The 15,511-nt window shown below is 55.0% G+C and overlaps 1 protein-coding gene across 3 annotated transcripts in view; it reads left to right on the top strand.

Annotated features, from left to right (window-relative positions):
• The window catches only part of CLIP2 (CAP-Gly domain containing linker protein 2), a 39,712-nt gene that overhangs the window by 2,421 nt on the left and 21,780 nt on the right, over positions 1 to 15,511 (top strand). For 2 of the 3 annotated variants that reach the window (XM_029082350.1, XM_029082348.1), the window contains exons 2-3: positions 13,154 to 13,404; positions 13,679 to 14,214. In XM_029082350.1, coding sequence (XP_028938183.1) covers positions 13,251 to 13,404; positions 13,679 to 14,214 — 690 coding nt within the window. In that variant the 5' untranslated portion in view covers positions 13,154 to 13,250. The remainder of the gene's footprint in view (positions 1 to 13,153; positions 13,405 to 13,678; positions 14,215 to 15,511) is intronic. The other variant, XM_029082349.2, reaches the window with a different exon arrangement.

The raw sequence follows: 15,511 nt of genomic DNA, 5'->3' as shown, positions 1-15,511 counted from the left end.
CGAGGTAACTGAGGCACAGAGAAGTGAAGTGACCTGCCCAAGGCCACACTGCAGACAAGTTGCAGAGCCGGGATTAGAACCCATGACCTTCTGATTCTCAGGCCTGGGCTCTGTCCCCCTATGCCACACTCTTCCCCCTGGGGACGGAAGTGAGAATCCCGGGTGGGCGATGGGAACACAGGACCATATCCGGGCCGGGCCCGGCCCGGCCCGGTTGGGGACGAGGCTTCTGAGCCGCGACCTCTCTGCTGGCACTGGGGCAGCGAGGGGAGTCATTTAGAGGTACGCTGCGCTGGCCCGCTGCCCAGAACCCCGGGGGGGTCAGGAAGAGCAGGACACCGGGTTCCCTACCCCTCACCAACTGGGTTTGAAGGACTGGACAGGGAATGTCACTGTTTATCATTGTATTGTACTTTCCCAAGCGCTTAGTACAGTGTTCTGCACCCAGGAAGCATTCAATAAATATGAATGAATGAATGAATGAATGGGGTGGGGGCGGTCCAGACACTGCTTGAAGGAGGGAGAGGTCGTTCATTCAGCTGTGTTTATCGAGTACTTACTGTGTGCAGAGCATTGTACTAAGCTCTGGGGAGAGTACAATAGAACAATAAACAGACAGTCCCTGCCCACAATGAGCTTACAGTCTAGAGGGGGGTGGGCAGACATGAATATAAAGAAATCAATGACAGATATGGACCTAAGTGCTATGGGGTTGGGGTCGGGGGGATGAATAAGGGGAGCAAGTCAGGGCGACGCGGAAGGGAATGGGAGAAGAGGAAAGGAGGGCTTAGTCTCGGAAGGCCTCTTGGAGATGGGCCTCATCCTGACGTAGTCGACTCCTGTTATTCCCGGGATATTCTTCTTTCTCCCTCTATTTGTAAATCACTCATCCCAGTGTGACTCTTCCACCAGACCGTAATCTTCTCAAGGGTGGGAAATGTGTCTCTACCCCGTTGTACTCTCTGAAGAGCAAGGTAGAGTGCTGTGCACTCAGTAAATACCATCCATGGATGGATTGTGAGGTGGATTGAATTAGCCAATGCCACCCCTGGGTTGGGCTGAGTGGGGGGCTGGAGAGAACAGGTTTCGTGATCTATTGACTGTGGCCCTGAGCCCGTACCCCGACCCTGGACTGCGTTGGGCGGGGGGTATGGGGAGAAGAGGTGACACGCTCTATGGTATCATGATCTATGGGGAAGCAGCGGGGCGTAGTGGAAAGAGACCAGGCCTGGGAGTCAGAGGATCTGGGTTCTAATCCTGGCTTTGCCATTCATCTGCTGTGTGATCTCGGTCAAGTCACTTGCTATCTCTGGGCCTCAGTTCCCTCCTCTGCAAAATAGGGATTCAGTACCTGTACTCCCTTCCTACTTAGACTGTGGATCCTCCTGTGGGACCTGATCATCATGTATCTATCCCAGTGATTAGTGCAGTGCCTGACACGTAGCAAGCACTTAACAAATACCGCAGTTATTATTATTATGGACCGTGGCCCTGGGGTTGTATCCCGACCCCGGGCTTTCTCTGCCTGTGTCCTGGGGACCTAAAATTCCTTGACCTTGGGGTTGCCCGCGGAGGCAGCCATCGGCCTTCTCTCCCTCTGAGGCTTGGGGGTATCCTGCCGGCACTCCACTCCAGGGGAGGGGCCGACGAGGCGGAAATTCCCTTCCCTGGGGCTGGATCTACGACCGGAAGTACCCCCAACATCCCCGCTGTCCCAGGTCCGCTGCCGTCCGCTCATCTCAGCCCGGGGCCACCCAGACTGGTGGCCCCATGCCGATGAGGTGGCTGAGGTCAGTGACTTTTCATCCACCCATCCGTGCTATTTACTGAGCTTCTACTGTGGGCAGAGGGCTGTAGTGAGCACCTGGGAGGGGGCAAGAGAGTTGGCAGCCAGGATCCCTGCCCTCAAGGAGCTGACGGTCTAGCCGGGGAGGCAGACACTGAAAGAAATTATGGAGAGGAGGAGGAAGGGAAAGAGGATGCGGACATGAGCCAGGCCTCCACCGATAGGGAGCGTGAGCTGGATACCAACCATCTTCCCCTGCCTCAAAGCCTTATTGAAGGCCCACGGCGTAATGGCTGGAGCCCGGGCCCGGGAGTCACAAGGTCCTGAGTTCTAATCCCAGCTCTGCCACTTGTCTGCTGTGTCACCTTGGGCAAGTCTTTCCACTTCTCTGGGCCTCAGTTCCCTCACTTGAAAAATGGGGACGGAGACTGTGAGCCCCACGTGGGATGGGAATTGTGTCCAACCCGATTTACTTTTATCCACCCCGGCGTTTAATACGGTGCCTGGCACGTAGTAAACGCTTAACAAATGCCATTATTATTATTATTATCATCTCCTCCAAGAGGCCTTCCCAGATGAAGCCCCACTTTTCTTCAGCTCCCACTCCCTTCTGTGTCACCCTGACTTGTTCCCTTTGCTCTTCCCCCCTCCCAGCCCCAAACCACTTATGTATATGTCTGTCATTTTATTTATTTGTATTGATGTCTGTCTCCTCCACTCTATACTGTGAGTCCTGGTGGGAGATGATGTCACTGCTTCTTGTTGTATTCTCTTTTCCCTAGCACTTAGTACAATGCGCTGCATAGAGTAAGCGGTCAAAAAATACGATTGAATGAATACGTAACTGCTATGGGAGGTTGTGAAAACTTAAATGCACAGGTGGCCGGGGGAAAATTTAATCAGGGAAGGCCTCCCGATGGAGTGAATGTTGTGGGGGGCCGGACGGGGAGGGCCAGCGGGGGACATCCTGTCCCGGAGGGGTTAGCTCCCGAGGACTCCTCTGCCAGAGGACGGGGTCTCTGTGGCGGCCAGACTCCGGATCTAGGGCCGAACACGGGACGGGGAAGATAGGTCTTCCGGCTTTCCACTCATGAGTCCGGCCTTTTTCCCGGTGGCTCACCGCCCTCCCCCTCTAGACTGTAAAGTCGTGATGGGCAGGGGATTTGTCTGTTTATGGTGTATCGTACTCTCCCAAGCGCTTAGTACAGAGCTTTGCACACAGTAAGCATTCAATAAATACGAATGAATGAATGCATGACGCTAGAAGGACTTTGAAGATGGAGCAAGTTGGCCTGGCAGATTGGATGGGGGAGGGAATTCCCGGCCAGGCGGAAGCAAGAAGTCAGCCGTGAGAGGGATGAGATCGAGGCAGTCGGTAGGCTGGCTTGGGAGGAACGAAGGGTGTGAACTAGGGCATAGCGGGAAAAGGGAGTGGATGAGTAAGGGAAGAGAGACGATTGGGTGCCTTAAAGCCGATGGTGAGGAGTTTCCGCTCGATCCGGAGTTGAGTGGGCAACCGTTGGAGGTTTTTGAGGAGTGGGGAGATGTTCCAAAAATGATTTTTTAGAAAAGTGATTTGGGTGGCAGAGGGAAGTGTGGCCTGGGGAGGGGCTGGAGGCAGGGAGGTCGCCGAGGAGACAGATGCAGTAGTCGAGACGAGTTAGGATCAGGGCTCGGATCGGCGGGGGAACAGTTCGGATGGAGAGGAAGGGGCAGCTTCTGGAGATGGTGTGGAGGGAGGGCTGACGGGATTTGGCGAGGAACCCAGGATAGTGTCGAAGTTCCGGGCCCGAGCAGGGGGGAAGGACGGTGCTGTTGTCAACCACGACGGGAAAACAAGGCGGAGGAGCGGGTCTGGGAGGAAGCTGAGGCGGGTAGCAGCTCCCCACCTCGGCCTCGGCCGGCCGCCTTCCCCGACCTCATTAGGAAAGCATCCGTGACTAATCCACTCCGACCACGAACCAAACAGGCAGGGGGCGTTTCCACGCTCCCACCCCTTGGCAAGGGGCTGGTTCCGGGGCAGAAACCTGCCCCGTTAGGATGGAGGGGGCTCCCGGGGGAGTGGGGCTGGGACCACCTGGCTGCTCCTATGAGGACAGTCCACTGAGGGGCGCCGAGCAGAAAGAGGGAAGTCCTTTCTCTTCACCCCACTCTCCACGTGGCTTCCCTTGGCCATGGGCCTCGCCAAAGTCCCCTCTCCCTTCCCCGGCCCGGGCCAGGAAGTGGGGGCTAAAGGGCTCCTCCGGCCGGCTGGTGGCTGGCAGGGTGTCCGCGCCCCCGACTCTTAGTTCCGCCTGGAATTTGCACGGCCCTTGGATTTCCCTGGGGTTTTCCCAGCGCTTAGCTCATGATCCTCACGGCCATCCTGAGGCGGGAGTTAGTCGGTTGTGCTTACTGAGTGCTTATTGTGCAGAGCACTATACTGAGTGCTTGGGAGAGTACAGTATAACAGTATAACAGACACATTCCCTGGCCACAATGAGCTTACCGCCTATAGGGAGAGACAGACATCATTCATTCAATCGTATTTAGTAAGTGCTTCCTGTGCGCAAAGCACAGTATTAAGTGTTTGGGAGAGTGTATTGTAACAGCAAACAGACACATTCCAGGCCACAATGAGCTCACAGTCTAGAGGGGGAGACAGACGTTAATATACATAAATAAACGAATGAAAAAATAAATTACCGATATGTACGTAAGTGCTGTGGGGCCGGGAGGGGGGATGAATAAAGGGAGCAAGCCAGGGCGACACAGAAGGGAGTTGGAGAAAAGGAAACGAGAGCTTGGTCAGGGAAGGCCTTTTGGACGAGAGGTGCTTTCAATAAAGCTTTGAAGGCGGGAGAGTCACCGTCTGTCAGATATGAGGAGGGAGGGCGTCCCAGGCCATAAGCAGGATGTGGGTGGGAGGTCGGCTGCGAGGTAGACGAGATCGAGCTACAGTGAGAAGGCTAGCGCTAGAGGAGCGGAGCGTGCGGGCTGTGTTGGAGGAGAGTTAGCGAGGTGAGGTGGGAGGGGAGAGGTTATTCTGCAGAGGAGGAAATGATACCTGGAGAGGTTCTGCGGCTTGTCCGAGTCACCCGGCAGGCAGGAGGCAGAGCCGGGGCCGGACCCCGGGACTTCCGGGCCACCCGGCTCCCCGCCAGGCACTCTCCACCGGGCCGCACCACCTCTGTCCTTGCATCTTCTGCTCCTGGGCCCGGTCCACTCGTCTACGTCCAGCCGATGAGTCGGGGGAGGCGGGAGCTGCAGCTGGGCTTAGGGCAGGTCTCGCCTAGCGGGTGTTATTGTCAGTACCAGGCACCGTACTAAGTGCTGGGGTAGATATAAGCTCATCAGGTTGGACACAGTCCGTGTCCCACGAGGGACTCACAGTTTCAGTCGCCATTTTACAGATGAGGGAATTGAGACCCAGAGAAGTGAAGTGACTTGCCCATGATCATACAGCAGACAGGTGGCAAAGCAGGGTCTCCAGGCCAGCTTGGGGTTGACAGGGCCCCCCGTGGGATACACGGTGGTGGTTCCGGAGCGAGGACCCCCTCCCCAACCCCACCAAGGGACCCGCTCTAAGCCCTGCAGATTGTTGGGTGTCCTGATGCCGGCCCCTTGGGCTACCTTGGAAAGTTTATCATATTTACTGAATGCTTACCGTTTGCAGAACACTGTACTAGGGGCTTGGGAGAGTGCAGTATGACAATAGACTGACACGTTCCCTGCCCACAACGAGCTTACATTCTAGAGGGGGAGACACACATGAATATAAAGAAATAAATGATGGATCTGGATGTAAGTGCTGTGGGGCTAAGGGCGGGAGGAATAAAGGGTGCAAATCTGAGTGCAAGGGCAACCCAGAAGGTTGCTCTTCTAAAGAGAAGAGGAAATGAAGGCTTGGGGAGAGCCTACACTTGCAGCCTGTGGTCTCCAAATAAGCAAAGGGGTGGCCGATATTCTCGAGGCCAGCGGGGTCACCTTGGGGCCAATCCAGAGGCCACGTGGGCAGTGGAGTCTGTCGCAGCCCGAGGTTTAGATTGTCCTCTTCCTTGAAGACTGTCCCCGCCGTGACCCGCCGCCCCCCCAGGGATCCGAGCCCACCCCCAAGCTCCGGGTAAGGGGTCTTTCAGGACCACGCTGGGCTGTCGGGGGTCCCTGTCCTAGGATTCAAGCCCAGGGGTCGGAGCTGAGCAGGCTTAGTCAGGACCCCAGGGAGCATAGAGGATTGCTTGCCCTTCAGTCAGCCCAGAGTCAGTCAGTCGCTCATATTTATTGAGCGCTTTCCGTGTGCAGAGCACTGTACTAAGTGCTTGGGAGAAGATAAAGTAATAGACCCATTCCCTGCCCACAATGAGCTTACTGTCTAGAGGGGGAGACAGACGTTAATGGAAATAAATGACAGATATGGACGTAAGTGCTGTGGGGCTGAGATTGGGGGTGAATAAAGAGAGCAAGTCAGGGAGAGGGAAGGGAGAAGGGAGTGGGAGAAGAGGAAAGGAGGGTTTAGTCAGGGAAAGCATCTTGGAGGAGATGTGCCTTCAATAAGGCTCTGGAACAGGGGAGAGGAATTCCCAGAAGCTGCCCCTCCTGTCTCATGGGAAGTGGCGGTGGAGTGGGCGGCCTTTGCAAGTGGGCCAGGAGGGGCTGGGCTGCGGGAGTGGGGAGGGGTGGATATGGATGCAGCCAATATCCCTGACTCCTCCCTGCCTCTGGGCTGTGGCCTAGGGTGGCCGGGCCGGGTCCTCCAGGTCCACGAGAGACACTGAGCTGGGACCACTGAACCGCTCTATCTGACCACAACCTTCTCTCTAGCCTCTTCTCCCCTACTCCTCCTCCCCGTAAATCTATGCTATTCCCCTACAGAGACCTCCGATCTCTCGACCCTATCCAATTCGCTCAACTCATCACACCCCACTTAGCCTCCGTACCCCATCTACCCACTCTTGATGACCAAATAGACGTTCTCAAAACCACCCTCTCTACTGAACTCAGTTCACTCGCTCCCCATCCCTTCGTCGATCTCGAACCCACTAACCCGCAGCCCTGGATCACCTGCAGAGTTCGCCTCCTTCACTCTTGTGCTCGAGCCGGCAGAACGCTGCTGGTGGAAGTCTAAATATCAGATCGACTTTGTCCACTTCAGGTTTTTCCTTATTTGCTTTAACTCTGGCCTCTCCTCTGCCCGGCAAACCTATTTCTCTTCCCTTTTCCGTTTTCCCTTCATGCCCGTTGCCCTCGCCAGTTGTTCCAGACATTAAACTCTTTCCTCAGGCCCCATGTCCCCCCGCCTTCCCCAGTGACCTCCCCCATCCCTTGCCCCCAGTGACCTGGCGGTCTATTTTTTTAAGAAAGTTAACATCATCAGCTGTGAGCTCCCTAAAATCGCCCCTGTCCCTCCTCAGTCCCTCCTCAGTCCCTCCTCCTCCTGTCCCCCCCTTCAACTTTCCCATCCTTCCCAGCAGTATCTCCAGAGAAAATCCTCCTGCCTCCTCTCAAATGCCACCCCCTCCACATGCTCATTGGACCCTGTTCCTTCGCACCTAATAAAAACTCTGGCCCCCTCCCCCCTTCCCTCCCTAACAACCGTCTTCAACCGTTCACTCTCCGATGGCTTCTTCCCCGCTGCCTTCAAGCATGTCCACGTCTCTCCCATCCTAAAAAAGCTTTCCCTTGACCCCACGGTTCCCTCCAGTTATTGCCCCATCTCCTTCCTACCATTCCTGTCCAAACTCCTGAAGTGTTTCATCTACACCCGCTGTCTCAAATTCCTCTCCTCCAATTCTCTCCTGGACCCCCTCCAATCTGGCTTCTGTCCTCTTCGCTCCACTGAAACAGCCCTCTCAAAGGACACCAGTGAACTCCTTCTTGCCAAATCCAACGGCTTCTACTCCATCTCAATCCTCCTCGACCTCTCAGCTGCCTTCGACCACCCCCTTCTCCTGGAAACAGTGACCTTGACTTCACGATTCTGTCCTTTCCCGGTTCTCCTCTTATCTCTCTGGCCGTACATGCTCAGCCACCTTCTTGGGTTCCTCCTCTGCCTCCCACCCCTTAACTGTGGGGGTCCCTCAAGGCTCAGTTCTCAATCCCCTTCTATTCTCCATCTACACTCATTCCCTTGGAGAACTCATTCGCTCCCATGGCTTCGACTACATCTCTATGCAGATGATTCCCAAATCTACATCCTCTTCCCTGATCTCTCTTCCTCTCTCCAGGCTCGCAACTCCTCCTTCCTTCAAGACATCTCTACTTGGATGTCCTCCGGTCACCTCAAACTTAACGTGCCCGAAACGGAGCTCCTTATCTTCCCACCCAAACCCTGCCTGTCCTCTCCCGGACTTTCCCTTCATTGTAGACGGCACCACCATCTTCCCGTCTCATAAGCCTGTAACCTTGGCATTATCCTTGACTCCTCTCTCTCATTCAACCCCCATATTCAATCCGTCACCAAATCCGGTCAGTCCCATCTTCACGACATCACTAAAATCCGCCCTTTCCTCTCCATCCAAACTGCTATCACGTTAATGCAATCACTCATCCTATCCCGGCTAGATTACTGCTTCAGCCTCCTTCTTGAACTCCCAACCTCTCCCTACTCCAGTGCATACTTCACTCCGCTGCCCAGTTTATCTTTCTACAGAAACGTTCGGGATACGTCATCCGCCTCCTCAAAAATTTCCAGTGGCTTGGGAGTCAGAGGTCGTGAGTTTGGGCCACTCGCTTCACTTCTCTGTGGCTTAGTTACCTCATCTGTAAAATGGGGATTACGACTGGGAGCCCCACGTGGGACAACCTAATTACCTTGTATCTAACCCAGTGCTTAGAACAGTCCTTGGCACATAGTAAGCACTTAACAAATATTATCATTATTATTATTATTATTATCCACCTCCGTATGAAACAGAAACTCCTCACCGTTGGTTTTAAAGCAATCCATCACCTTGCCTCCTCCTACCTCACCTCGCTTCTCTCCTACAATTCCAGCCCTCATATTTTGCTCCTCTGGTGCTAAACTTCTCACTGTGCCTCCATCTCGCCTATCTCGCCGCCGACCCCTGCCCAAGTCCTTCCTCTGGCCTGGTACACCCTCCTTCCTCAAATCAGACAATGACTCTCCCCCGCCTTCAAAGCCTTAATGAAGGCACATCTCTTCCAGGAAGCCTTCTCAGACTAAGCCCCGCTTTACCTCATCCCACTCCCTCTGCGTCGCCCTGACTTGCTCCCTTTGCTCTTCCCCTCTCTCCCAGCCCCACAGTACTGATGTTTATATCTGTAATTTTATTTATATTAATGTCTATTTGTATTAATGTCTATCTCCCCCCTGTGGACTGTGAGCTCATTGTGGGCAGGGATTGTCACTCTTTATTGTTGTCTTGTACTTTCCCAAGTGCTTACTCTGCACACGGTAAGCGCTTGATAAATATGAATGAATGAACTGGAGGTTGGCCCCTGTGTTGCGGAATCCTGCCGCAGCCCCAGGATCTCTCCCCATCAATCCATCAGTCACTTGCATTTTTTGAATGCTAACTGTGTGCACTGTATTAAGCACTTGGGAGAGTACAATACAGCAGTAAAAGAGAGTTGGTAGGCACATCGTCCACCCACAGTGAGCTTGCAGTCTAGAGGGGGATGGATATGGACGTAAGTGCTGAGGGGCTGAGCAGGATGGTGAATAACGGGAACGAATCGGGGTGATGCAGAAGAGAGTTGGAGAAGAGGAAATGAGGGCTTAGTCAGAGAAGGCCTCTTGGAGGAGATGTAGTGCTCAGTGCTTAGAACAATGCGTGGCACATAGTAAGCATTTAACAGATACTATTATTATTATTATAAGGCTTTGAAGGTGGAGAGAGTCATTGTCAGATCTGTAGAGGGAAGGCGTTCCAGGTCAAAGGCAGGATGTGGGTGAGATAGACGAGTTGGAGTTAGAGTGAATTGGTTAGCAGTAGAGGAGCGCAGTGGGCGGGCTGGATTGAAGTAGGAGAGCAGCCAAGTGAGGTGGGAGGAGTAAGGTGATTGAATGCTTTAAAGCCTAAGGTAAGGAGTTTCTGTCAGATGCGGAGATGGACGGGCAACCACTGGAAGTTTTCGAGGAGTGAGGACTGAAGGTTTTTGTAGAAAAATGACCCAGGTAGCAGAGTGAAATATGGACTGGAATGGAGAGAGGAGGCGGGGAGCTCAGCGAGGAAGCTGATGTAGTAATCAAGGCAGGAGAGGGTAAATGCTTGGATTAACATGGTAGCAATTTGGATGGAGAGGAAAGGGTGGATTTTAGCGATGTTGCGAAGGTCAAACCGACAGGATTTAGTGGGTTGAATGAGAGCGATGAGTCAAGGATAACACCAAGGTTATGGTCTTATGGTGGTGCTGTCTACAGTGACAGGAAAATCACTGACAGGAAAATCAGTGGGGAGGATGGGGTTTGGAAGGGAAGATAAGGAGCTCTGTTTTGGACATGTTATTTTTGAAGTGGCGATGGAACCTCTGAATAGAGATGTCTTGAAGGCAGGGGGAGATCTGAGACTGCAGAGAGGGGAGGGAGATCAGGACTGGAGATGTAGATTTGGGAATCATCTGCATAGAGGTGGTACTTGAAGCCAGGGAAGGGGATGAGTTCTCCAAGAGAGTGCGAGTAGATGGAGAAGAGAAGGGGAGCCAGACTGAACCCTGTGGGACTCCCACATTCATTCATTCAATGCTATTTAGTAAGCATTTACCGCGTGCAGAAAGCTGTACTAAGAGCTTGGGAAAGTACAATATAACAATAAACAGTGACAATCCCTCCCCGAGTGAGCTCACAGTCTAGAGGAGGGGGTAGGGGGCGGGAGCTCGAGGGTGGGAGGCAGAGGAGGAGCCTGTGAAAGACTGAGAATGAGTGAGCACAGACAGGAAGAGAACCGGGAGAGGACGGTGTCAGAGAAGCCGAGATTGGGTAATATTCCCAGGAGAAGAGGTTGTTCGGCAGTGTTGAAGGCAACCGAAAGGTCGAGGAGGATTCGGATGGAGTAGATGCCGTTGGATTTGGCAAGAAGGAGATCATTGGTGACTTTTGAGAGTGGTTTCTGTGGAAACCAGATGGGAGGAAGTCAAGGAGAGAATTAGAGAAGAGGAACTTGAGACTGTGGGTGTAGACAACTTGCTCAAGGACTTTCGAGAGGCGTGGTACGAGGGAGATGGGGTGATAACTGGAGGGAGCCATAGGGTCCAGGAAGGGATTTTTTAGGTTAGGGGAGACAGAGTGGGGAAAAAGCAGCTGAAGAGTGAACAGTTGATGATGGCGGTCAGGGAGGGAAGAACTCCTTGATAAGGGGCGAAGGGTAGGGGTTGGGGTCAGATATGCAGGTGGAGGAGGTGGATTTTGAGAGAAGACAGGAGATCTCATCTTGAGATACTGCTGGGAAGGATGGGAGAGTTGAAGATGGGGTGAGAGGACAGAGGGAGTGGCAAAGAGCAGGGGAGATTTTAGGGAGATCACTTCTGATTGTTTCAGTTTTCTCAATAAAGTAGTGGCCAGGTCATCGGGTGCAATGACTGGTTTTTACCCGTGGTAAATTAGTTCCAAATACTGGTATATATTGGGTGCCCACCGAGTACAGAGCACTGTGCTAGATGCCTGCCGGGGGCAGAGTGCTGTGCTGGGCATCTGGGAGAGTGCAATAAATCAAGTTAGTAGGCACGATTCCTTCCGTAAAGGTGCTTACAATTGTAGCCAGGGTAAGAGCCGCTCAAATAAATTACCCACAGGAGGAAGGACTCAGATAAAATTAAGAATGATAGTATTTGTTAAGTACTTGCTATGTGCCAAGCACAGAGATCAAGGGGCCCATCCATGCCTCCTCCACAGCTTCTGGACCCCCTCCCTGCCCCCCTCCCCACTCCGCCTCTGCTCACAGGCCACTGTCCTTTCTGACAGGGTCCTTAATTCATTCATTCCTTCAATAGTATTTATTGAGCACTTACTGTGTGCAGAGCACTGTACTGAGCCATTCATGAAAATACAGTATAACAATAAACAGTGACACTCCCTGTCCACAAGTAGCTTAGAGTCTAGACGGGGGCAGGCAGATATCGATACAAATAAATAAAATGACAGTTATGTATATAAGGGCTGTGGAGCTGGGAGGGATGAAGACCAAAGGGAACAAAGCAGGGCAATGCAGAAGGGAATGGGGGATGAGGAAAAGTGGGGCTTAATCTGGGAAGGCCTCTCAGAGGAGATGGGCCTTCAATAAGGCTTTGAGGTGGGGGACAGTCATTGTCGGATCTGAGGCGGGAGGGCGTTCCAGGCCAGAGGCAGGGTGTAAAAATGTGGAACATGTCATGAATTTGCACAGTGCTGAGGCTTCAATTTCCCCAGCCACCAAACAGGAGCAACCATGTCTTGTCTCTATTCCTGCCCCCAGGCCTGGGGGACCCTTGGGCCACTCACACTTTGCTAACAAAGGTCCGATGAGATGCTCATACCCTAACTGCCCTCAGCTCTGCTCCCCCATGGGGCAATAGGGAAAGCCCAGCTCTCCACTGGGCGGCAAGGGATGTGGCGGTTGGAGGAGAGTTGGCTGGGAGATACGTGGGAGGAGGTTGGGGCTTGGGGGTCGACACCACTGTGAACAGGTGAGAAGGAGCTGGGGCCGGCGGGTGGGAGGGGGACAAAAGGGGAGGCCCAGACAAGGCATTGAGCACAGAGTGGGTACTCTGGGTTTCATTCATTCATTCAATCAGTAGTATTTATTGAGTGCTTACTGTGTTCAGAGCACAGCACTAAGCGCTTGGGAGAATATAACAATAAACAGAGTAATTTCCTGCCCACAATGAGCTTACAGTCTGGGGGGGGGGGGGCAGACATAATTTATAATACAAATAAATTAAAGATATGGACATAAGAGCTGTGGGGCTGTGGTTGGGAGGAGAGTAAAGGGAGCAAGGCAGGGTGACGCAGGAGGGAGTGGGAGAAGAGGAAAAGGGGTGCTTAGTTTGGGAAGGCCTTTCGGAGGAGATATGCCTTCATTAAGGCTTTGGGGAGAAGGTGGAGGGGGTAACTGTCGGATTAAAGTAGGGAGGACGTTCCAGGCCAGAGGCAGGACGTGGACCAGGGGTTGGCGTCGAAACAGGTGAGATGGAGGCACTAGAAGAGCGAAGTGTGCAGGCCGGGTGGTAGAAGGAGTATAGCAAAGTGAGGTAGGAGGGGGCAAGGCGGTGGAGGGCTTTAAAGCCGATGGTGAGGAGTTTGTTTGCAGAGATCCCCCAGGTCACCAGCCCAGGCTGGGGTTGTCCCTGCCCTCTCCCGTTAGCTCTCTGTCTGTGTCTCTGTGTGTAATCCGTGCTCCCGTCTGTGTGTGTCCCGTGCCCGCTTCTCCTCATCCTTGTCTCTCCCCATCCCAGCAGGAGGTTGTGTGAGGATGGAAGGTGGACAGCAGCATCCAGCTCCCTAACAGGGTGACCGGGGCACCTACGGACTTCCGGGCGGCTCCACCCGCCGATGCTGACCTCTCCCCCCCGCCCCGCCGCCAGCATGTTGAAGCCCAGCGGGCTGAAAACTCCTAGTCGTGGGGGCAAACATGCCAGCCCCGTGGGCCGGTCAGTGGCCGGGACAGGGGCCGCCTCGGGCGTTGCCACCGGCGGCTCCAAAGAAGGTGAGGGGAGTGGTGGGTCTGACCGTGGGGGGCGGGTGGGGTGTGAGGGCTGGTCTTTGCCTTAGATTGCTTCGAGCAGGGGAGCAAGTGCAGCGCTGTGCTCACGATAGGGCCGTTACAGTACTCCGTGACAGTGCTGTGCACACAGTAGGTGACCAGCGTGGCCCGCTGCAGCCAGCGGGTGCCCAAGTGGGGGATTCCGAGCCCGGGGAGGGGAGTCGGGAGGTCGGACTCCCCCGATCGGCCCGTATCGTCCCCTCTCCCCACTCCCCAGGGTCGCCACTGCACAAGGCGCCCATCCCCTTGGCGCCCGCGGAGAAGCCGGGCCCGAAGCCGGCCGAGGTGGGCGACGACGACCCCGGCGACTTGGCGTTGGGCGAACGCGTCTGGGTGAACGGCGTGAAGGCGGGCGTCGTGCGCTACCTAGGCGAGACGCAGTTCGCCCCGGGCCAGTGGGCGGGCGTCGTGTTGGACGACGCCGTGGGCAAGAACGACGGCGCGGTGGGCGGCGTGCGCTACTTCGAGTGCCCGCCGCTGCAGGGCATCTTCACGCGGCCCTCCAAGCTGGCCCGGCAGCCGGCCGCCGAGGGCGCGGGTGGGGACGGGCCCCCGGTGGAGTCGCTCACGGCCCAGAACCTGTCGCTGCACGCGGGGGCCGCCACCCCGCCCCTGGCCGCCCGGGTCGGGCCGCTCCGGGACAGCGTCCTCAGCAACTCCGTGAAGACCGGCAACGAGTCCGGCTCCAACCTCTCCGACAGTGGCTCCGTCAAGAAGGCCGACAGGGACCTGCGCGTCGGGGACCGCGTCCTGGTGAGGCTGAGGCCGGTCGGCCGGCGCCACGTGTGGACCCCTCCCCTACAACCCGTCCCCTGTTCCTCTCCCCTCTTCCCCACTCCTCAGCTCTTCTCCATCTCCCGTCTAACTCTCTTCCCTCTCCCCACTTCCCCTCTTCTCCCTGCCCCTTTTCCCACCTCTCTCCCCCATTCCCTCCTCAGTCTCCCCCTTCCCATCCCTCTCTCCCCCTTCCCATCCCTCTTTCCCCCTTCCCTCCTCTCTCTCCCCCTTCCCTCCGCTCTCCCCTTACCACCTCTTTTCCCCCTTCCCATCCCTCTCTCCCCCTTCCCATCCCTCTCTCCCCCTTCCCATCCCTCTTTCCCCCTTCCCACCCCTCTCTCCCCCTTCCCACCTCTCTCTCCCCCTTCCCACCCCTCTCTCCCTCTTCCTACCCCTCTCTCCCTCTTCCTGCCTCTCTCTTCCCCCTTCCCTCCCATCCCTCCCCCTCTTCTCCCCTCTTCCCTCCTCCCCTTCCCACCTGTCCCCTCCTTTCCCCACCTCTCCACTCCTCTCCTCCCTTCTCCCCCTCCCCTCCCATCATCACCAGTGGTATTTATTAAGCGTATATTGTGTGCAGAGCACTGCACTAAGCGCTTGGACCCTTTCCCCTCCCCTCCTCCCGCCCCGCGTGGTAATAGGAGGCCGGAAGCCCCTGTTGGGAAGCCGAGGGACTCGGGCTGAATTTGTCAGCCTGTCCAGCCCCAGCTCCAGCCCCGGGACCTCTGCAGACCCAACTGGAAATCTGGGTTTTCTTAATAACAGAGAAGCAGCTTGGCTCAGTGGAAAGAGCCCGGGCTTGGGAGTCAGAGGTCATGGGTTTGAATCCTGGATCTGCCACTCATCAGCTGTGTGACTTTGGGCAAGTCACGTAACTTCTCTGGGCCTCAGTTCCCTCATCTGTAAAATGGGGATTAAGACTGTGAGCCCCACGTGGGATAACCTGATCACCTTGTAGCCCCCCAGCGCTTAGAACAGTGCTTTGCACATAGTAAACGCTTAACAAATACCATTATTATTATTACCTCATCTGTGAAATGGGGATTGAGACTGGGAGCCTCACGTGGGACGACCAGATGACCCTGTATCTCCCCCAGAGCTTAGAACAGTGCTTGGCACATAGTAAGCGCTTAACAAATACCAACATTATTATTATTATTATTAATTATTATTAATAATAATAACGGGAAACGCAGGCTGGCCCCGCCTCTTCCTTCACGTGAAGGGCGGGGCCTGGGGGGGGGGGGCCCCACGGGGACGGGATGGGCGTGGCCAG

The sequence above is a fragment of the Ornithorhynchus anatinus genome, chromosome 17, assembly GCF_004115215.2.
Source record: "Ornithorhynchus anatinus isolate Pmale09 chromosome 17, mOrnAna1.pri.v4, whole genome shotgun sequence".
NCBI lineage: Eukaryota > Metazoa > Chordata > Mammalia > Monotremata > Ornithorhynchidae > Ornithorhynchus > Ornithorhynchus anatinus.
Note: the sequence above shows the minus strand (reverse complement) of the source record. Positions and strands in the feature narration are given on the sequence as shown.